The sequence below is a fragment of the Scyliorhinus torazame genome, chromosome 9 (genome assembly GCF_047496885.1).
Source record: "Scyliorhinus torazame isolate Kashiwa2021f chromosome 9, sScyTor2.1, whole genome shotgun sequence".
Classification (NCBI taxonomy): domain Eukaryota; kingdom Metazoa; phylum Chordata; class Chondrichthyes; order Carcharhiniformes; family Scyliorhinidae; genus Scyliorhinus; species Scyliorhinus torazame.
This window is the reverse complement of record NC_092715.1, coordinates 261,783,035-261,806,658: the sequence shown is the minus strand read 5'-3', so window position 1 is coordinate 261,806,658 and position 23,624 is coordinate 261,783,035. Positions and strand designations below refer to the sequence as shown.

At 49.2% G+C, this 23,624-nt stretch overlaps 1 protein-coding gene across 3 annotated transcripts in view; it reads right to left on the bottom strand.

Moving 5' to 3' along the window:
• The window catches only part of svep1 (sushi, von Willebrand factor type A, EGF and pentraxin domain containing 1), a 417,550-nt gene that overhangs the window by 191,098 nt on the left and 202,828 nt on the right, over positions 1-23,624 (bottom strand). For 2 of the 3 annotated variants that reach the window (XM_072517335.1, XM_072517337.1), the window contains exons 8-17: positions 22,424-22,542; positions 21,659-21,788; positions 19,472-19,579; positions 18,097-18,228; positions 13,960-14,151; positions 10,267-10,412; positions 5,969-6,080; positions 5,098-5,316; positions 4,228-4,461; positions 737-898 (exon numbers count right to left, since the gene is read on the bottom strand). In XM_072517335.1, coding sequence (XP_072373436.1) covers positions 737-898; positions 4,228-4,461; positions 5,098-5,316; positions 5,969-6,080; positions 10,267-10,412; positions 13,960-14,151; positions 18,097-18,228; positions 19,472-19,579; positions 21,659-21,788; positions 22,424-22,542 — 1,554 coding nt within the window. The remainder of the gene's footprint in view (positions 1-736; positions 899-4,227; positions 4,462-5,097; positions 5,317-5,968; positions 6,081-10,266; positions 10,413-13,959; positions 14,152-18,096; positions 18,229-19,471; positions 19,580-21,658; positions 21,789-22,423; positions 22,543-23,624) is intronic. The other variant, XM_072517336.1, reaches the window with a different exon arrangement.

Sequence of the window (23,624 nt, the reverse complement as noted above, 5' to 3'; positions counted from 1 at the left end):
TGGCCCAAAGCACTTGACCGTCAATGAAATGCGGTCACTCTTGTGATGTACAGAAATGCAGCATCCGATTGGTGCACAGCTAAGATCCCAAATGCTACAGATTAGCACAATTCCCAAGGACTGGCTGTCACCAGATAAAGTTGAGGATTCTCTCAAAGTTACCTGTTCAACTGCTGCGAATACCACAGTTGGAATTTATGTTCAACATTGCTGATTCGTTTAAAAGGGATTGAGAAATAAGTAAAAATGCATCATTCATGTGGACGGTGTCGAGATATGCCCGATATCATATATGCACATGCGCAGGGCTGACAAGCTGCAGACGCGCACGCCTATACCCGCACAGCTCGCGCCAGGAAACATGGTGCCAGTCGGGCTGGACCACGTACCTGCCCACCCTGACCCCACAGCCCACCCTCTGGCCACCTGCCCCCACTCCCCCTAGCCCTAGCAGCAGCCACCCGGCCAGCGGCACGGATCTTAGCCGAGTGTGGCGACGCTGGACGCTGTCCGCAGCTGGAACGCCAGGATCCCGACCGGTGGGACCACAATGGCCTGCCCTGTTGCGAACCTAGCCCATCGGAGGGGGGGGGGGGGGGGGTGGTGCGGTGATGTCGCTGGGCTGTTCGAAGCAGAAAGTCACATGAACCTCTAGAATTGCATCTGGCCTGAGTTCCATTTCGACCGGCCGTTAAGCGTTTACGCAGGGCCATGTCTGTAAAATTGACCATCTCACCCTTGCATTCGTCAGTGCTCCTGCCGTGCATGTATTCAGTCAAAGTGCCGGGGGGACACATCTTGCATTCCAGCTGTCCCTCTTGGTCCTGATAGGCCCCAATCCAGCAGCTCTCACAAGCTCGGTGTTCCAACGAGTAATATGTTCCAACAGGACAATTCACTGTAAAGTTTTGATTTACGCAGAACAGGGAGAAACCAAAAGGAACAGTTAAAAATCACGCATTCCATTTACTCAACCAATGCTTCAAAAGAAAAAGAAAAAGAGTTGCATTTACAATAGCCCTTTTCACGAGCACCAGCTGGTTTCGAGCCAATATGGAACACTTTGAAATGTGGTCATTTTTGTAGTGTCGGAAATGTGGCAGACAATCTGCGTACATCAAGATCCCCAAAACAACAATGTGGTAATGACCATTCATTTTTGACATGGTGACTGAGGGATTAACCTTTCCCTGGACACCAGGAGTAACAGGCAGCGCGGTAGCACAGTGGTTAGCACTGTTGCTTCACGGCGCTAGGGACCCAGGTTTGATTCCCGGCTTGGGTCACTGTGCGGAGTCTGCACGTTCCCCCCCGTGTCTGCGTGGGTTTCCTCCGGGTGCTCCGGCTTTCTCGCACAAGTCCCGAAAGACGTGCTTGTTAGGTGAATTGGACATTCTGAATTCTCCCTCTGTGTACCCGAACAGGCACCAGAGTGTGGTGACTAGGGGCTTTTCACAGTAACTTCATTGCAGTGTTAATGGAAGCCTACTTGTGACACTAATAAAGATTATTGTTACTTATTGAAAAGGAAACAATGCAGCTTTCTGAAACCAAACAGCTCTCCAATAGGCATCTTTTTAAATTCATTTACGGAATGTGGGTTTCGCTGGCTAGGGCAGCATTTATCGCCCATCCCTAATTTCCCTTGAGTAGGTGGTGGTGAGCTGCCTTCTTGAACGGCTGCAGTCCATGTGTTGTAGACACGCCCAATGTGCTGTTAGCGAGGGAGTTCCCAGATTCTGACCTCGCGACAGTGAAGGAACGGCGATATATTTCCAAGTCAGGATGGTGAGTGCCTTGGAGGGGAACCTCCAGGTGGCGGTGTTTCCATCTGCCTGCTGCCCTTGACCTTCTAGATGGTAGAGGTTGCATGTTTGGAAGATGCTATCAAAGAAAACTTGGTGAGTTAATGCAGTGCATCTTGTGGATGGTACACACCGCTGCCACTGTCTGTTGGTGGCGGAGGAAGTAAATTTAAAGATGGTGGATGGGGTGCCAATCAAGCAGAGTTGTTTTGTTCTGGATGGTGTCAAGATTCACAAATGTTTTTGGAGCTGCACTCATCCAGGCAAGTGGAGAGTATTCCATCACATTCCTGACTTGTGTCTTGTAGATGGTGGACGGGCTTTGGAGAGGCAGGAATCAGGGGCGGGATTCTCTGGTACCGGTGCCAAAGAGTGGCGTGAACCACTCCAGCGTCGGGCAGCCCGGAATCCTCCGCAGCTTCGGGGGCTAGGCCGGCGCTGGAGTGATTGGCGCCGCGCCAACCGGGGCCGAAGGGCCTCCGCCGGCCGGTGCGAGTTGGCGCATGCGCAGGAGCGCCAGCGTGTTCCCAGAACCGCCGGCGTGATTCCTGCGCATGTGCAGGGGGTTTCTTCTCCGCCCCGGCCATGGCGGAGCTTTACAGAGGCCAGCGCGGAGAGGAAGAGTTCCCCCATGGCACAGGCCCACCCGCAGATCGGTGGGCCCCGATCGCGGGCCAGGCCATTGTGGGGGCCCCACTCGGGGCCGGATCCCCCCGACTGCCAACGGCCCCCGACTGGCCCGACGCGATCCCCACCCCCGTCAAAAAACCGTCACCGGAGAATTCGGCAGCCGGCGTCGGAGCGGGATTCACGCCCCCCCCCCACCCGGCAATTCTCTGACCCGGCGGGGGGGTCGGAGATTCCCGCCCCAGATGTCCCTGATTCCAGTCAGAGTGTGGAAAGCCGGAGTAAATGTGATCCAATCTTAGTCTGGAAATGGTAATTGACGGAGGAGAGGAGAGCGTTGAAAATTAGGAGAAAATCATTTGGAAGGGGTTGGACTTATTTCAAAATGGTAGAAAGAGAAAAAGACAAAAGAAAGAGAAAGAGTGAAAGAAAGAAAGAGAGAATGAAGAAAAGAGAAGCTCAAGATCACATTGGTAATATAGGTCGTGTTACTAATAGTCTGTTAATAATATTGTTAATATACTCAGGTGAAATTGGTTAATTAATTACTTAGAGCACGAACAAAGAGACATTGGAGCCCCAATGGCTCAGTTGATAGGACATCAGACTCTTAATCAGAGGATCAAGGATTCAAGTCCCTCTCGGGCTGTTATTTTCAGTTCAAAGCCTCGTGCCCTGAAAACGCAAACTGCAAGTGGTGGATGCTGACTTTCCCTTCCCGGTTGGTCAGCCTAGCCAAGGTCGGCGTATTTCCGCGCATGCGCAGGGATTCTCTTCTCCGCGCCGGCCCCCGGGCAATATGGTGGAGCCCTACAGGGGCCCGGCGCGGAGGAAAGAAGACCCCCACGGAAACAGCCCGCCCGCAGGATCGGTAGGCCCCGATCGTGGGCCAGGCCACCGTGGGGGCCCTCCCCGGGGTCGGATTCCCCTGCCCCCCCCCCCCCCCCCCCCAACAGACCGCCCCCGCACACTTACCTGCCAGGTCCCGCCGTGCGTGAGGTGAGTAATTCACGCCGGTGGGACTGGTCAAAACTGAACGTCCACTCGTCTCATCGGGGCCTGGAGATCCGCCGTGGGGGGGGGGGGGGGGGGGGGGGGGGGGGGGGGGGGGGGGGGGGGGGGGGGGGGGGGGCGTAAAATAGCAGCGGAAAATATGGCAGCCGGCATCAGGGCGGCAGGGCCGGACTCGTGCCTCCTCCCGGGGATTCTGGCCATGGTGTGCCTTTGCAGGCCTTTTGCAGGGCACTGTGAGGACTGGAGTCCTTCCTCAGCCCCCGCCCCCCCCCCCCCCCCCCCCCCCCCCCCCAACATGACAATTTTAATTTCCCTCGATAAGATTCCCATTTGTAACTGTGCCCCTTTAAGGGGCCACCACTTTAATTTGGCCTGTTCAATTGTTAGTTTACTGATTTGTTAAAGGCGCACTCAAAAGAGCATAAAGAGGGATGTCCGAAAACAACATCTTCATTTTATTATTTAAGTTTCATTTGCAGTTTTGTCCTTTATTCAGTGCCCCTTTTCAAGTAGTTGTCAATTTGTTTCACTGGTTATTTTGTTAATTGGTTGAATTTATTGTTGTACTGAAGCAAGCATGAAGAGAGATTGCTGAGACGCTGAGCTGGGAGGTGGGAGGTTACATTAGGAATGTAATGCTGCACCTTGTGAATAAACCAATTATCTAGCTTTGTACATCACCAACTGGCTTGGTATCGGATTAACATGTGAGCAGTAAGTGCTCCTTTCCAGCAAGGATATTATAGGTTAGTTATCATATTGACCTTGTCAACGGACTCACCACACATGCGTTCCTTCAACACAGAGCCTGGTCTGCAAAATAAAGCTGCTTTGCTGCTCTCCAGTGACTTGCTGTCCGACAGAATAATCTCAGGGCCAAAGGTGAATTCATGGAGTGGATCACTGTCCAACGCCCTCTTCAGCCGCCTCGCAACACGTTCCAACGTGTGAAGGAGCCGTCTTTGATTGTCCGCTTCCGCGGTGTCATTTTTAGCATCTGGCAGTGCTACGCTGGCTGGGAATTGGGCAAAATAAAGGAAAAGGTGAAGGCTATCAAGGTGTGTTTTCATGCACTGATATACAGTATGCATCATTACTCATATGGACACCCGAATCTGAGTTCTGGCCTCAACTGGGATATTGCCTCCTGTTCTGCAGCCCTGCACTTTTAGGAAGAGTGAAAGACTTGAAGGTGAAGGAAAGATTCACGAGAATGGTTCTCAGCTCACGGCGGCACAGTGGTTAGCACTGCTGCCTCACTGCGCAAGGGACCCAGGTTCAATTCCGGCCTTGGGTCACTGACTGTGCGGAGTCTGCACGTTCTCCCCGTGTCTGCGTGGGTTTCCTCCGGGTGCTCCGGTTTCCTCCCACAGTCCAAACACCTGCAGCTTAAAATGATTGGCCGTGCTAAAATTTCCCCTTAGTGTCCAAACATGTGCAGGTTAGATGAGGTTACGGGATAGGGCGGGGGAGAGGGCCTAGATCGGGTGCTTTTTAAGAGGATCGGTGCAGACTTGATGGCACGAATGGCCTCCTTCTGCACTGTCGGGATTTTATGATTCAAGACTCCAGTTAGCTGGATAAATTGGAGAAACTGGGGGTGTTTTCCTTCGGGAAGAGGAGATTGAGAGGAACCATACTGCCCACCTACCACTGATGTTAAATACAAGGTGAATTTTCTGGTCGGTCTCTGGAATGTTAAAGCTGACTTTCCGGTTATATTGTCTCTTTGCCTTCGGAGACAACAGCTGAGGAGTTACGGATGCCGACTTCTCGCTTGACCGTTTCTGTATCCTGAAGGATTGCACTGGTTCGTAAGAGTATTCCATTTCGCTCAGTGGCTCATAATTATCTCCCCATATTCCTGGTCCTAATGGCAAGAGAATGTATCCCTGGTTAGTGTGGATCTTGCTTAACACTGGGAGTAATAGAACCATATTTTTGGCGTCAGATCTATTTAGTCACGTACCAAATATAGAAAGGAACTTCATTGAGACCAGGCGCAACATCGAGGGCCAAAGGGCCTGTACTGCGCTGTAATGTGTACTGCGCTGTAATGTGTACTGCGCTGTAATGTGTACTGCGCTGTAATGTTCTATAGATGCAGAAATCTTGTTAGAATAGAAAGCTTATGTCAACCAAACCTGAACAGGCGGCTGATGCAGGGATAAGAGGCCATTCAGCCCATTGAATCTGTAGATCATTTACTGCCCATGCCTAGTTTCCCTTGAGAAGGTAGTGTGGAGCTGATGTCGAAGGTAAGTCATGATCTTGCCGAATGGCAGAGCAGGATTGAAGGGCTGAATGGACTACTTTTTCTTATGTTCCTGTTTCCTTCTCAACTGATATCAAATTCGGATACTGTGCCCAAAATAACACGTCATTCTCATTCCCATTTCCACCCCCTCTGCCCCCGCAACCTCCATGGAGGGGAGTCAGACGCACAGCAATAACTTAAACAGCACAGAATGGACAGCGACGCAAGGCACAGCAATTCAGTGGAGCAATGTCAGATACCATACCCATGATGGCAAAGCCATTATCGTAGTTATAATTGTACTCCAGGCACTGGGCTTTGGGCAGTTCCTCCACATTACACTCAACGTCGTTATCGTCGCTACACAGGGCCGGAACCTAAAGACATTCAGAAAAGGAAAAGAAAAAGTAATTTCAGTACCGAAGCGTGATCGGGACTGTCGAAAATGTGCCTGCAGCAGTTTAAGTCTCACAGGGCAGCAGAGAGTCCTGTACATGAACATGAACGACCTAAACTTCTTTATTAGGGGTAGCGTTCCCATTTGGGGTGCAATTCAAAAAATATATCCCCCAGTTCCACTATCCTCCACACCACATGAGCCCCATCAATTCTGGCCTCTTCTGCACCTCAATTTTAATTGCTCCACCGTCAGTTGTCTAGATCTTATGTAGAAACATAGGAAATAGGAGCAGGAGGAGGCCACTCATCCCTCTGAGCCTGCTCCACCATTCTTTATGATCATGGCTGATCATCCAACTCAGTAGTAACCTGTTGCTGCTTTCCCCCCCTTATCCTTTGATTCAAGAGCTATATCTGACGTCCTCTTGAAAACTTGCAACTGTTACAACATCCTGGGCTAGTGCACGGTCGGTTCCAGCTCCACAGGTCCCTGAGTCCCAACACAAGTGAATTACGCAATAATCCACATAAAATTCTCACATTCTTTGGCCCTTGGCTACCCAATGATTTATAGTTACTGGGTTTGTAAGTTGAAACACAATTATTGTTTATTTAAATCAGAAATAAAGATGAAATATGCAGTAATTACAACAGAATAACGACAAGCTAACCTACTACCCCCCTTTAATTGTCCCACCCTCTACCCACACACACAAGACAGACAAACACGGAGGGGTGGAAAGGGGTAAAAATAATAAAGATTAAGGAAAAAATGGACGAGTCCTTGCTTTCGATGTTGAATTCTGTGCAACGGGCGTACCTCCCAGCATGCTGATTGATCAAAGCCACCGGTACACGGTTGGGTGATGGTCATCTCGCAGAAACATTCATTCAGTGCTCCCAGGCAATAGGATATCCTCTGGAGAGACACTTCAGCCTTTATTAAACTGGGCCGTCAACTCAAAGGTGTGCCTTAGAGTCTAGTTCCCTCTTAAGACTCTTGGTTCTAAATCAAATCCAGCTTCTAGCCCAAGTTTAAATTTCAATCCTTTGCAGTTTCACTAAAATGACATCCAGCCTTACCGGGGAAAGACAAGAGCTCTTACAATGGATTTCTTTTTCAAGAGAATTCAGCGTATCAGACAGAGGAAATCAGAGATGCTCCTTCCAGCTTCTGAACTGAAAGTGAAACAAGAACAACCCAGCCTTACTGGGGAGAGAGAAATTCCAGAGAAATTGGAACCAATCACCACGGGTTATCGACAAAGCTCAGCATTTCGAGCCAGCTCATTGGCCATCAGCCAAATCAGTCAAATTGAGTCATCACTGATCTCTCCATCTTGAATTAAAGGGAAAGTCTGCATTAAAGACACAGGCCCATTAATCATCCATGGATAAAAATTGTAACAGCAAAAAAAAACAAATGAAAGGGGAAAATAAGGGAATAAACAGGAAAATCCTCAATTGCATTCCATGGTAGAGAATTCCACAGGTTCAGAAGAACTTTCTCCTCATCTCAGTCCTAAATGGCCTACGCCGTATCCTCAGAACGTTATCCCTGGTTCTGGATTCCCGTGCCATCGGGAACATCCTTCCTGCATCTACCCTGACTAGTCCTGTTAGAACTTTATAGGTTTCTGAGCGATCCCCCTCCTCATTCTTTTAAACTCCCACCAGTATAATCCTAATCGACTCAATCTCACCTCATAAGTCAGTCCTGCCATCTGGAGTCAGTTTGGTAAACCTTCGCTGCACTCCCTCCATTGTAAGGACACGTTCCTCAGATAAGGAGGCAAAAGTGCACACAATATTCCAGGGCCCTGTATAATTGCAGCAAGACATCCCTGCTCCTGTACTCGAATCCTCTCGCTATGAAGGCCAATATATCATTTTCCTTCTTCACCATCTACTGCACCCGCATGCTCACCTTCAGTGAGTGGTGTACAAGGACACCCAGGTCTCATTGCATATTCGCCTCTCTCAATCTAAACCATTCAGATAATAATCTGTCTTCCTGTTTTTGCTACCAAGGTGGATAACCTCACATTTATTCACATTATACTGCATCTGCCACTCATTTGCCTGCTCACTCAACTTGTCCAAATCACACGGCATTCTCCTCACAGCTCACCCACCCACTCAGCTTTGTGAAATTTGCAAATTTGGAAATAAAGAGCGGGATTTCCCATTTCCACGGCGAGTCCAGTAAATCCCGCTGGCGGGCCGCCTACCCGCCGAAAAACACGCGGTGGGGTGGCTGGTAAATCCCGTCCGATACATTTAGTTCCCTCATCTAAATCAGTAATATACATTGTGAATAACTGGAGTCCGGGCACCAATCCCTGCGATACCCCACTAGTCACTGCTTGTCACTCAGAAAAAGACCCATTTATTCCAACTCTTTGTTTCCTGTCTGCCAACCAGTTTTCTATACATCTCAATACACCACTCCCAATCCTATGTGGTTCAATTTTACATGCTAATCTCATTTGCGGGACCTTGTCAAAAGTCTTCTGAAAGTCCAAATATACCACATCCACTGGCTTCCCCTCATTCACTCTAGCAGTTACATCCTCAAAGAATTCCAATAGATTTGTCAAGCACAAGTTCCCTTTTGCGAATCCACGCTGACTCTGTCCAATCCTGTTTTCCAAGTGCTCCCATATTAAATATTTTATAATGGACTCTGGCATTTTCCTCACTACTGACATCAGGCTGACTGGTCTCTCATTCTCCCTCCTTTTTTAAATCTGTAGCAACTGTTTCAGAGTCTATATAATCTTGGAAGGTGACCACCAATACATCGACTATTTCTTCGGTCACTTCCTTAAGTGTTCTGGGATGCAGATTATCAGGCCCTGGAAATTTATCAGCCTTCAATCCCATCATTTCCTAATATCATTTCCCTCCCTCTCACTAAACCCCGTATTCCCCAACATTTCTGGCATGTTATTAGTGTCCTCCTTTGTGAAGATAGGACCAAAGTACGGAGTTAGTTGGTCAGCCATTTCTTTGTTCCCCATTATAAATTCCCCTGTTTCTGACTGTAAGGGACCTACATTTTTTTTTCACCAATACTTTTTGCCTAACGTACCTACAGAAGCTTTTACCGTTGGATTTGTATGTTCCCAACAAGCTACTCTCGTGCTCTATTTTCCCCTTCTTGATCAATCCCTTTGTCCTCCTTTGCTGAATTCTAAACTTCTCCCAATCCTCAGGTCCACTGATTTTCTGGCCAATTTGTATGGCTCTTCCTTTGATCTGATTCTATCTCTAATTTCTCTCATAAGCTATGGTTTAGTCACCTTCGCCGTTTTATTTATGCGCCAGACAGGAATAAACAAATGTTGCAGTTCACCCCTGTGCGCTTTGAATGTTTGCCATTGCCTGTCCACTGTCATCCCTTTAAGTAACATTCCCCAATCCATCTTTGCCAACACGGACCTCACACCATCATAGTTTCATTCATTTAGATTCAGGACCATCGTTTCAGAATTAGCAATGTCGTACTCCGTCATGATGAAGAATTTTTATGCTATTATGGCTGCTCAGCCGCAAGAGGCCTCGCACAATTAGATTGCCAATTATTCCTTTCTCATTACACATTACCCAGTCTAGGATGGCCTGTTCTCCAGCTGGTTCCTCAATGGATAGGTCCAGAAAACCATCTCATACACACTCCAGGAATTCCACCCGTAGGGTAACGTCACTAATTTGATTTGCCCAATCTATATGCAGATTAAAATTACCCACAATTACAGATGTTCCTTTATCGCATGCATCTCTAATTTCCTGTTTAATGCCATTCCCAACATTGCCAGTACATTTTGGGGGTCTATATTTACGCCCACTAACGTTTTTTTCTTCCTTGGTGTTTCTCAGCTCTATCCATACAGATTCCACATTGTCGGAGCCAATATCCTTTCTCACTATTGCCTTAATTTCCTCTTTAACCAGCACTGACACTCCAGTGCCTTTGTGGAGTTGCCAGGCCCACCTCTCATTGCTTCTTGACTCTACCTTATCATTGTCCCAATATTTCTTGATGAGATTTAGTGTGAATTCTTGTTTGAAAATTGCCTAGAGATGTTCTGCTAATCGAAAAGCACTGCAGGAATTCACATTGTTACTGGTCATTTCTAATGCTGCAGTTGGAAAGTCTACCTTATCGGGTCGATATGGTTTTACCATTTCAGTTAAGACGTTGTCGAACGTCTTCTCAAAGTTATCCAGCAGAGTGAAGTCATCACATCGATTTACACTGTACTGCACTTCAAATTTCTTCTGGCCGTTATTCCCAAAGCGTTCTGCTGCAGGGGGTCAGAAAGAGAGCGAGTGTTCAGTCACCTGTCAATACAAAAGGTGCCCCTCCCGCATCCCCCCACGATGGCTCCGGCCTGATTTTAACGCGGATGCCAGGGTCCGTTTTTCGGATCCTGACCCCGCGTGTTTCCGAGGAGCCCTCTCTGGTTTAATTTCATCGGAGGCAGTTGAATAGTCGGCCTCAAACGCATTTGCCGCCGCAAAGGCAGCGGCGATCAGGAGCCGGCATGTGAGGGAGGCTGGCAGCTTGCAATAGGCTGCAGTTTAAGCACAGCTAGAGTGACAGTGGCACAAGAGGGAGAACCACAAAGGGAGACAGAGAGAGAGAGAGAGAGAGATGGGCAGAGGAAGGGACAGGAATGATTTTCTTAATCTTCCAACTCTGAAAGGCAACGACAGGCCTGTCTGCCTTAGGTCACAGACTTCTTGTTATTTCAATATTGACCAATCTCCTCAATCAGGAGCTGCTAGGTCTTCCCGCTGTGCTCAACTGAATGTCCATATACAGTGTGAGGAGTGGGATTAGAATTATGCGGATAAATACCGACTCTGTCGGCGAGTTCCCTGCAGCTATCAGCGCGGTAGCATAGTGGTTAGCACTATGGCTTCACAGCTCCAGGGTCCCAGGTTCGATTCTTGCTTGGGTCCCTGTCTGTGCGGAGTCTGCGCGTTCTCCCCGTGTTTCCTCCGGGTGCTCCGATTTCCTCGCACAGTCCGAAGGTGTGCAGGTTAGGTAGATTGGCCATGATAAATTGCCCTGAGGTTAGATGGGGTTGCGGGGATAGGGTGGAGGTGTGGACTTAAGTAGGGTGCTCTTTCAAAGAGCCGGTGCAGACTCGATGGGCCGAATGGCCTCCTTCTGCACTGTAAATTCTATGAAACTCTACCCAAGCACACCTTTTTGGCCCTGCAGAGTTTCTCACCGGTTTAGCCCACATTTTGGGTGGAATTTACTGGCTATTCACACTAGCGGGATTTTCCAGTCCCACCGATGGTGCGTGGGTTTCCCAGCATCGAGGGCGTATTCAACAGGAAATTCCGTTGACAATGGCGGGGCCTGAAAATCCCGCTGGCGGGCCTCCTCCGCTCCCAAAAACACACGGTGGGTTGGTAGTTAAATCCCACACTTAGAATTATTTTCAGCAACAGGGAGCTGAACTCGCCGACCAGACCGGCTCCTCAGAGATTGGGCCGCCATTTTGAAATGGTGCCCCGACCGCTAAGTGCGTTTCTGGGTCCTCACAGCCTCCCACCCATGGGCAATGTTATCCCGCCACCCACATGGACAACCCCTTTTTGCCCCCCCCTTCCAGTACCCCCATCCTTCACTGCCCCAACCCTCCTGAGGGCGCCGTCATACCCGCGCTGCACACCCCCGCCCTTAAAACCCCACCTCGTCCTCCTTTCGAAGGCGTGGCCCCCTCAGGCCCTGACCCTCGGCTGTGTCATCCTGGCACCTGGGAAACCTGGCATTTGCACCCTGGTGAGTGCCCCCTGCTGGCTTTGTGGTGCCACCCGGGCACCTTAGCAGTGCCAGGTGGCAGTGCCAGCCAGGCAGTGCCATGGTGCCTGCGTTCCAAGGGGAGGGCCAGGGCCAACCTGCAATATCCCTGGCCACTGAACAGCGCCCGGCTGGGGACTCCCTGGGGAGGCTGTTAGATGCCTGGAGGGCGGTAGGTCGAGGGTGAGTAGGCCTTAGTAGGTTTAAAACCTACTGAAGCGAGCGTGGCTTGGTCCTGTCTACTGTGGGCGGGATTCTAGTCACGCTGCCTCCTGGGACTTGTGTAGATCTTGTGAGGCACAATGGCAGCCGGGAAGCCTGCTGGAGGCCTCACCCGGCATCTACCGGCTGTGCCACACTCCCGTTCGGGCACGACGGGGCCGGTGTATTGCGCCCAGAGTTTCCCACTCTTGCTCACCAGCCCTTGACTTTGGGTGAAAATCCAGTCTGGCTGTGGTCTCCTCTGTGATTAACCTGCACTAGATCATTATGGGCTGGATTCTACAGGCACCCATTTGGTGGGCAAATCGCCCACGCAGACAGACAATGAGGTGTAATAGCATTGGGTCGGGAATACTACGTTACCACGGCAGATAATGTGGAAGGCAAGTGAGTGCTGAATTCAGAATCCTGCTGCCATTTTGAAAAGACCAATTACCAATCCATTCAGCTTGTTAAAGAGCCAATCTTTTGTTGCCTCCTGCGTTTTGTGGGTGTCGGACAGAAAAATGCTTGGGAGAACATGGCAGCCAGGATGAGGAAGAAAAGGCCTGTCACTGGGAGCGTGACCACATGTGGCAGCAGAGTCTGCAGGTGAAGGTGGCAAAGTCTGTACGTTTTTGAACTTAATTTATTAGCTTTTTTGAGCCTGTCTGACAGATTGAGAGAGCTGGGGGCTTCCAAGCCAACTTCCTGTTTGCTGTATAACTCCTCTCCCACATGACGTCTGATTGGGCAAAGAGCCAACCGTTACACATCTAGGGTGTCATTCTCCGACCCCCCGCCGGGTCGGAGAATGACGCCCGTGAATCCCGCCCCCGCCGGTTGCCGAAGTCTCCGGTACCGGATATCAGGCCACGCCGGTTGGCGGGCTCCCCCGCTCGATTCTCCGGCCCAGATGGGCCGAAGTCCCGCCGATAAATTGCCTGTCCCGCCGGCGTAAATTAAAGTACCTATTTACTGGCGGGACTAGGCGGCGTGGGCGGGCTCCGGGGTCCTGGGGGGGGCGCGGGGCGATCTGGCCCCGGGGGTGCCCCCACAGTGGCCTGGCCCGCGATCGGGGCCCACCAATCCGCGGGCGGGCCTGTGCCGTGGGGGCACTCTTTCCCTTCCGCCTCTGCCACGGTCTCCACCATGGCGGAGGCGGAAGAGACTCCCTCCACTGCGCATGCGTGGGAAACTGTCAGCGGCCGCTGATGCTCCCGCACATGCGCCGCCCCGACATGTCATTTCCGCGTCAGCTGGCGGGGCAACAAAAGCCGTTTCCGCCAGCTGGCGGGGCAGAAATCCCTCCGGCGTCGGCCTAGCCCCTCAATGTTGGGGCTCGGCCCCTAAAGATGCGGAGCATTCTGCACCTTTGGGGCGGCGCGATGCCCGTCTGATTGGCGCCGTTTTGGGCGCCAGTCGGCGGACATCGCGCCGTTTGGGGAGAATTTCACCCCTAATTGCCCACCTTCCCGCTGGGCGGCTGCTAATTGGCCGTGCTAGCATTTGATTCGCTGAGTTGAGACGGCGGGATGGAGAGGGCCCCCGCACTTTCCGTTGCAAGGCCCTTAACCACCCACACCCATGCTGAAAAAAGCTGTGAAATTCAACGCACTATCAAAACTCATCCCGTAAGCACTGGTAATGCTGAGATGAAATTTGAGTTTGGGATTTCAGAAGTTCGCCCATTCTTTTGAGATTACACTTGACTACTACCAGAGCTCTTGGCATTACCAATCTGCCAATTATTTTGCACTGATGATAAATCTCAAGGCAGCATTCGATCAATCAAAAAGAATCAATTTCCCGTTCTGGTAAATGTCACTTACTGGAGCAATCTGGCCTCACAGATGAGGCGGCTGGAATCCACAAGCCGTCGTGAGCACAATAATAATTTTCCACTGATTCGACAGCAAGCCCATATCCATCAAAGCAGTATAGGGTGCAGTTCACACGCAGGTCGTCAGCGACACAGGAGAAGCCTCCATTCAGAGGAGTGAAAGGTACTCCACAAACTGTATCTATTGAGGGAAACAGGTTTGAGCGTCAGTGATTGACCTTCCAGGTCTCACAGCATGAATTCTCACTGCCTGTCTGGGTGGGTGCAGCTGCAATGACCCTCAAGAAGCAGAACACCGTCAGGATTTGACCATAACTCTTGCTACTGGAAGAATATCCATCCATCCATTCCTGACGCACAGTGCCTCCAGTAGCCAGGGTCTACAGCACTCACAGGAGTGACTCACTCAGGTTATTTTACCTCCCTCCCCTGTGACCGCTACTGTTAATCCGACCCCAAGCTAGTTGGTGAATTTGAAACTAGACATTAATACGTTTCTTGATAATAAGTTCTTGTCACAGAATGAAACCAGACATCTGCTTCCCACCTCCCAAACCAGTGCCCCAGCAGTCTCCCTTTATATTCTTCTGCATACACTAGTAAAATAATTAATGAACAATGTTACGACACCCTGGGCCAGTGCACCGTCAATTCCAGCCCCACTTGACCCGGAGTCACAACACGGTTGAAATGAACTCTTATTTTAAAATACCCGCGGTCTTTAGTTGCCCAGCAACTACAGTCACCAGGCGGGATTCTCCGACATCCCGCCGAGCCGGAGAATCGCCGGGGGCTGGCGTGAATCCCGCCCCCCCCCCCCCCCCCCGTGTCCCGAATTCTCTGCCACCAGAGATTCGGCGGGGGCGGGAATCGCGCCGGTCGGCGGGCCCACCCCCGGCGATTCTCCGGCCCACGATGGGCCGAAGTCCTGCCGCTGTCACCCCTCTCCCGCTGGTGTGGATTAAACCACCTACCTTACCGGCGGGAGCAGGCAGCGCGGGCGGGCTCCGGGGTCTTGGGGGGGGGGGGGCGCGGGGCGATCTGGCCCCGGGGGGGTGCCCCCACAGTGGCCTGGCCCGCGATCGGAGCCCACCAATCCGCGGGCGGGACTGTGCCGTGGGGGCACTCTTTTTCTTCCGCCTTTGCCGTGGTCTTCACCATGGCGGAGGCGGAGGAGACCCCCTCCCCTGCGCATGCGCGGGGATGACGTCAGCAGCCGCTGACGCTCCCGCGCATGCATGGACTTACGCAGGCCAGCGAAGTCCTTTCGGCCCCGTCTGGCGTGGAAAAGCCAGTAACGGCGGCTGGGGGCTTCTCCCGCAGTCCCATTGTGGGAACGCCGTGATAGACCGTTTCCGACACCTACCCGTGATCCACCCACGGGGTCGCGACCCACACTTTGAAAAACCCTGCTCTAGAGTTTCTGATGCAAAGGCAGGAAAATCACCCATGAACATAAATGCAGTTGAATATCCGCTGCTCGTTCATTGAGTCTGAGACGTTGCTAACATTTATTTTGGGGATGAAGTTTAACTTTGGCAGAGGTGCACATCGAACAGTGATGGATCAATTGCTCATTATACAACCTGCTGAATTTTCCTTTTCATTGCTGTATGATGAGCAGACTTTAGAATATAAGATATAGGGGGAGTTGTGGACCATAACCTTCCCTCAAGGCTGCTCTGCCCTCCCATACTATCATGGCTGATCTTCTACTTAAATCCACTTTCCCCTCCATTCCTGTATCCTATAATCTCAAAAAAACCTATCGCTCCTCGTCCTGGGTATACTCAAAGCCTGAATGTCCACAGCCCTCTGATGTGGCGAATTCCAGAGATTTGCAACTCTCAGTTGAGAAATATTTTCCGCATCTCAGTCCAGATGAGAGTGTGGGAATGAAGTGTTGAGTTAGAGGGTCAGCCATGATTATACTGAATGACGGAGCAGACTAGATGGGCTGAATGGCTCCCCCCTGTGTACAATGGGCAGTACGGTAGCACAGTGGTTAGTACTGTTGCTTCACAGCGCCAGGGTCCCAGGTTCGATTCCCACTTGGGTCACTGTCTGTGCGGAGTCTGCACATTCTCCCCGTGTCTGCGCGGGTTTCCTCCGGGTGCTCCGGTTTCCTCCCACAAGACCCGAAAGACATGCTGTTAGGTAATTTGGACATTCTGACTTCTCCCTCAGTCTACCTGAACAGGCGCCGGAGTGTGGCGACTAGGGGCTTTTCACAGTAACTTCTTTGCAGTGTTAATGTAAGCCTACTTGTGACACGAATGAAGATTAAAATTATTATTACCAGGGCTCCTACATGTACCACTTAAGAATCAACCCTGTTTTCATTCTTCTAACCAAGGCTTTCAGCTTCCCCACACTATATTCGATCTGCTATCTCCCTTCCCACTCACTTAACCTGTCTCTACATCTTTGTGGCCTTTTAATCTTGTCACCACAGATTGCTATTCCACCAGGTCTGTGTCATCAGCAAACTTCAACATACTACATGTGATCCCGTCATGGAGGTTGCAAATAGCTGAGCCTGCAGCATTCACTCTGTCAGGTACAATCTGCAAACCAGAGAATGGCCTGCTCTCCTTCTCTGCTTGCTAACTGATCTCTCAATCCAGGTTAATAGATTACCGTCAATCCTTTCAACCTTAATCTTGTGTAACAATCTCTTGTGTGTCATCTTACTGAACGCCTTCTGAAAATCCAAATGTACGACATCCTCCTGTCAGTTTCCTTTATCTGTCCTGCTCATTCTGGCCTTCAAGATCTCTTCAGTAGATTAATCAAACACAATTTCCCTTTCACAAAACCGTGCTGGCTCGGCCGAAGCATAAATGATTTTCCAGGTGCCCTGTTACTGTGGTCCCTGATAACACATTCGGACATTTTAATGTCAGATTAACTGGCCTGCTGTTCCCTGTTTTGTCTCTCCCTTCTTTCTTGAACAGCACGGATGGTGATGGCTAGCACGAGGGGACATAGATTTAAATTGAGGGGAGATAGATATAGGACAGATGTCAGAGGTAGGTTCTTTACTCAGAGTAGTAAGGGTGTGGAATGCCCTGCCTGCAACAGTAGTGGACTCGCCAACATTAAGGGCATTTAAATGGTCATTGGATAGACATATGGACGATAAGGGAATAGTGTAGATGGGCTTTAGAGTGGTTTCACAGGTCGGCGCAACATCGCGGGCCAAAGGGCCTGTACTGCGCTGTAATGTTTGTTCTATGTTCTAGCAGGGTTAGTTACACTTACGACTTTCCAATCCACAGGAACCACTCTAGAATCTAGGAAATGAGATCAAAAACCAATGGATCCACTGTCTCTGAGCCACTTCTTTTAAAACAATGTACGCTATCTGGACCGGGAGCTTTGCCAGCTTTCTTCCCCATTAATTTCTCCAGTGCTTTTTTTTCTTTATTAATGTTAATTACTTCAACCCCTCATTCTCACTGGACTCCAACAACCCAGGCACGTTATCTCCCTGGGCTGGTTTAGCTCAGTGGGCTAGACAGGTGGTTTGTGACGCAGAGCAAGGCCAGCAGCGCGGGTTCAATTCCCGTACCAGCTGAGAATTCTGAATTCTCCCTCTGTGTCCCCGAACAGGTGCCGGAATGTGGCGACTCGGGGCTTTTCACAGTAACTTCATTGCAGTGTTAATGTAAGCCTGCTTGTGACAATAAAGATGGTTTATTATTTTATTTATTTCCATTCCACCACCCAATCCCGGGTTTCATAGCCACATCTCCCCCCCTTTATTTCCCCAAAACCTTTGAGAATGACTGGAACATTTAATTGGATCATAGAATCTTACAGCACAGAATGAGGCCATTCAGCCCATCTTGCCTGTGCTAGCTCTTGGAAAGAGCTATCCAATTAGACCCACTCCCCTACTCTTCCCCCATAGCCCCACATATTCCTCCTTTTCAATAATTTATCCAATTCCCTTTTGATTATTGAATCTGCTCCTGCTGCCCTTTCAGACAGCGCATTCCCCGATCACCACTATTTGCCGTGTAAAATAACAATTCCCCGGGTTCCTTCGTCAGTTCCCTTAAACCTGTGTCCTCCCGCTGTGTGAATAAAATACTTGCTGAACTCCAACATTGGTCCGTACCTCTGATGGTGATTTGAATATCACAGGTCCTGCTATTGCCAGAAGGATCCGTTGCAGTGTAACGGACAACCGTCTCTCCACGGGAGAAGATATCTCCAGGCGAATGTGTCTTTTTGATCTTTACAGGAGCACCTGCGACCAAGGAAGGAGAGGGGTTTGAAAAGTGTAATCATGAGTCTTACTGCTTGCGGCATGGCAACATCTTTGACGAAAGCTGGATTCATCCATGCGTCTTTGAAATAGGTATTTGTTTTTATCACTTTCAAGACAACCTGGCGGAGTGGAAAACCTGCCCTTCATAGAACTCTAGGAGTGCAGGGGCCACTTGAGTCCATCACGCAGACCAGAGGTTTCCACCGGTTGGGTAGTGAGGGGGGAGAGCTGATGCCAGCATTTCCTAAAATGGGGGGCGAGTTAGGAACGGGAGGAGGTCTGTTCTACCACTCTGTGAGATCACTGATGGACCTTGTCCTGTTAATCACCCTGGGGTAACACGGACTGCAACTGGATGCAGTTGAACTTGAAAGTAGACTCCAAACTTTGATGTTGGTTCAATACGCTTTATTGAACTTATTAAGCAGTGCACACAGTTCACTGTGGGTTTGACACTCTACTAATCAAAGTGTGTTTATTATAACTAACTAGACCAGACTAGCTCTGAGCCACGTGTAGAAGGTGCTAACTGATATATACACCCTGACTGTCACTACAGTTGTCACCAGTGGAAAGAGGCAGAGTGTTGATGCCTCGTGTGTTTTATAGTGGGGGACCACCTTCCAGTATTCTGCCTGGTGATTGGTTGTGTTCTGTCCTGTGTGTTGATTGGCTGTACTGGGTATCTGTCACTGCCTGTCTGTATCTCATTATGCGCATGAGTGCATATCATGACAGACCTGCGGCCTAACTGCACATACCCACCTTTGCTGCCTTTCCCGTAATACCTTTGTCTAACAAAAGTCAGATTTAATACGAACAATTGATCCGTTGTCATTTCTACAACTCTTTATCCGTAGGAGTGTTTCCTAATTTTACTCCTGAAAAGTTTGGCTCTAATTTGTAGAATCTGACCTGCCCCAGCCCCCCTCCAAGTCCTAGATTCCCCAGCTCAGAGAAAGTGTTTGTCTCGATCTAACTTACCTATCACCCTTGTTACTGCACCTGAAAACGGAGCATTACGCAGAAGCAACAAAGAGGACAATTCCTTCCTCTACGGCCCATGAGAGTCACAGGTCCTACTTTCTTGTTGAGATGCAATTACCATAATACACAGGCACAGGGAGATGTCAGATCTAAACGTGAACAATTGGTACTTAAATAAATTTCAAATTTGAGATTTGGAAACTGCTTCACGCCCAAAAGCTGCAGACAATGATACCTGAGTTATCCGAAAACTGCGGTTCCTCCCAGAAGGCCTGATAGGTCTCCTCACGTGTCAGGATGGGCAATGGTGAGCGACACCTGTCAATCACAGGGGGTTCAGCATCTAAAGAAACGTAAAGAAATCATTCTCGAAGTAAACCCTGCCCTGAGCTGTTGCTGAAACGTAAATAATGGTTCCATTGGAATGAGGTAGATTGTACAGGGCGGAGACAAACCCCTCCCAAAGAATCTGAGACCTTTGCCCTTTCAGGAAATTTATTCCAGGTCACATTAACTCACCGGGTGAACAAGGTTCTCCTCACCTCCCACTCAATAGCATTGTAATATTCTAAAAATTCTCAATTGAGAAACACGTTGAAATGGGAGCTGTCTGACAGGAGGGTCTAATGATGTCCCCCCCACCCCCCCACCCACCCCCCCCCCCCCGCCAACTCTCTGTCTGATCCTGCCAGAGTCAAATCAATTTTGAAGTATATCATATATAAGTATAGCATAAGTATTTTGTGAACATTTAAAGGTTTTTCTTGCTGCCGTCCCCACAGCCTTCTGGCTCCATGTTCAACTGTGTTAAAGACACTTTATAAATACACACATTTTAAATGGCGGCTTTCAGAATACCATAACGCAAATAGGTCAGATCCTAGTTTAATTTTTAAAAATATGTTCAGAAACTGAATGAAGGCCGAGGCCCCAAAGTCAAATCTGTGAGAAGCAGAGGGGTGGTTAATGAAAGACCGGTGAGTATACAAGGCCAAGCTTGAGTTGAAGGGCCAAGTTGATCCTATGAAGGGAGGAGAGACTGAAGCAATGAAAGGAATGTATAAGGCAGGAGTCTGAAATACAAGTCTCGGCATCAAACCGGAGGTCTTGTGGAGCAGTGGGTGGGTTCCCTCCCTCCCGGGTGGGTTCCCTCCCCCTTCTGAGCCAGAAGATCCAGGTTCAAGTCTCACTTCAGGACTTGATGTCCACGGAGATTGTGTTCATAACATGGCCAAACAGGTTAATTATCAGCCAGTAAATCTATCCAATACACCTGATGTCAGGCTGTAAGAGCGGAGGAGTTTCCTGATTGGCCTCACTGCAGAGGGCAATGGCAAACCACTACAATAATTGAAATGAAATGAAATGAAAATCGCTTATTGTCACGAGTAGGCTTCAGATGAAGTTACTGTGAAAAGCCCCTAGTCGCCACATTCCGGCGCCTGTTCGGGGAGGCTGGTACGGGAATTGAACCGTGCTGCTGGCCTGCCTTGGTCTGCTTTTAAAGCCAGCTATTTAGCCCTGTGCTAAACCAGCCCCTAATTGGCCAAGAATAATAATGGACCAATCCAATGCAAATCTGTGGTCGCCAACCCCTCTTGGTCCTGTTGCCTGGAGGAGGAGGAGGTTGTAAAACTGATGTGGGTGCAAGGAGGAAGAAGATGGTGGGTGCATTTTAGAAAGCTGTAGAAAAGCAGCACGGTAGCATAGTGGTTAGCACAGTTGCATCACCGCTCCAGGGTCCCTGGTTCAATTCCCGGCTTGGGTCACTGTCTGTGCGGAGTCTGCACGTTCTCCCCGTGTCTGCGTGGGTTTCCTCCGGGTGCTCCAATTTCCTCCCACAGTCCAAAGATGTGCAGGTTAGGTGGATTGGCCATGATATATTGCCCTTAGTGATCAAAAAGGTTGGGTGGGGTTGCTGGGTTATGAGGTTACGGGGATAGGGTGGAGGCGTGGGCTTAAGTGGGGTGCTCTTTCCAAGGGCCGGTGCAGACCCGATGGGCCGAATAGCCTCCTTCTGCACTGTAAATTCTATGATTCAATGGTAATTTGAAGGATGAGACATAAGACAGGCTACAATGTGGAGGGAGGTTGGGCCCCAAAGCTGAGAGAATGACTACTTATACAGTCCGGAAGAGTACAAGAAGAGCTTCTAAAAATATACACATATAAATTAGTGTCTCTAGGACTGGGAAGAATCTTTGCCGGATGACAACTCTGTAATCTGTAAGGCCATAAAGAAGAAAGTAGACATCATTCCAAGATGCTTAATCATTCAGGATCACTGGTACCATAATTATATTTCCTTCCTGAAGAGAAAACTACTGGCTTTTGGGACAGCCCCAAATCTCTGAAACGAGACGAGAATTGGCTCAGATCACTGTATCACAGCTGTGAATGTTCAGGAGTAGCGTCGACTCACCAATAACCTTTATATTAAAGGAACAATTTGCTTTGTTCCCACTCTTGTCCACTGCTGTATATACGATGGTGATTTCTCCAATTGGGAAGAGGTGAGGTGGAGCTATTGCAGGAATGACTTGTAAAGACACCTGATAATGTAGAAGAAAAGCTACTGTGAGCGGCAATGTTTCCCTGAGTTCACCACGAGAACCCGCCCGCTCTTAAACGGCCATGGAATCGTCTACTAAAATGGGCGGCCAGAGCCTTGCATTTAACATCACATTAGAAAGATGGCACCTCTGATAGTACAGCACTCCCTCAGTAATGTCAGCCTAGTGTTTGTCCTCAAGTCATCTGTAGTGAGACTTAATCCTACAGTAATGTTGCTCAGAGACAAGAGAGTTACCACCCCCCCCCCCCCCTTGAGCCCCAACTGATGGAAGGGAGGTGTCACAGTGGTAATGTCACTGGACTCGTAATCAAGAGCACAGGCTAATACTCTGAGGACATGGGTTCAAATCCCATCTAAAAAGCCATCTGGTTCACTAATTTCCCTTTAGGGAAGGAAATCTGCCATCCTTACCTGGTCTGGCCGACATGCAACTCCAGATCCACAGCGACATGACTCTTAACAGCCCTCTGAAGTGGCCAAGCAAGCCACTCAGTTCAAGGGAAATTAGGCATGGGCAATAAAGGGTGGCCTCACCCAGTGATGCCCACAACCCATGAATGAATAGAAAAAGGTACCGAACGCTTTACCCTGAAACAGATACCCAGCACTGACCTCATCAGCGGAGTTATCATTAGTTTCTGGTGTCTGCCAGGTGACGTTCGCTGTTTTCTGATGTTCTGCAGTTGCTACCTTGAGTTCCTCTGGGCAATGAATTTGAGGAGCCTCATTGTCTAATTGATAAAACAATATGAAAAATAAATCACCATCTCGTCAATTAAATTTAAAGAAGTACCTTTACATTGTAATATTGCTCACCCAATGGAAGACTGAATAGTATTCACGGGGCAACTATACAATAGCTTATAGTTATCTAACACTTTTAATGTAATAAAAATGTCTACATCTTAGACAAATAAGGACCCTTCCTGTTGACTTTTTTCCCCATTTATTTTATTTTATTGTTATCAGTTTTGATGCATGGATATTTAATGGGCATATACCTTTAAGGTCAGCAGAGGAAGTGAGGAACTCAAAAGTTTCAAAATAGTACACTGTGCTATGATGCTTTAGCTCCTGAACAGCGGGCAGCATAATCAAAGATCCCTCCCACCCGGCTTACTCACTCTTCCAACTTCTTCCATCGGGCAGGAGATACAGAAGTCTGAGAACACGCATGAACAGACTCAAAAACAGCTTCTTCCCACTGTCACCAGACTCCTAAATGACCCTCTTATGGAACAAAGAACAAAGAAATGTACAGCACAGGAACAGGCCCTTCGGCCCTCCAAGCCCGTGCCGACCATACTGCTCGACTAAACTACAATCTTCTACACTTCCTGGGTCCGTATCCTTCTATTCCCATCCTATTCATATATTTGTCAAGATGCCCCTTAAATGTCCCTATCGTCCCTGCTTCCACTACCTCCTCCGGTAGCGAGTTCCAGGTACCCACTACCCTCTGCGTAAAAAACTTGCCTCGTACATCTACTCTAAACCTTGCCCCTCTCACCTTAAACCTATGCCCCCTAGTAATTGACCCCTCTACCCTGGGGAAAAGCCTCTGACTATCCACTCTGTCTATGCCCCTCATAATTTTGTATACCTCTATCAGGTCGCCCCTCAACCTCCTTCGTTCCAGTGAGAACAAATGGACTGACCTCATTAACACTACACCCTGTATGCTTCATCCGATGCCAGTGCTTATGTAGTTACATTGTATATGTTGTGTTGCCCTATTATGTATTTTCTTTTCTTCCCATGTATTTAATGATCTGTTGAGCTGCTCGCAGAAAATTACTTTTCACTGTACCTC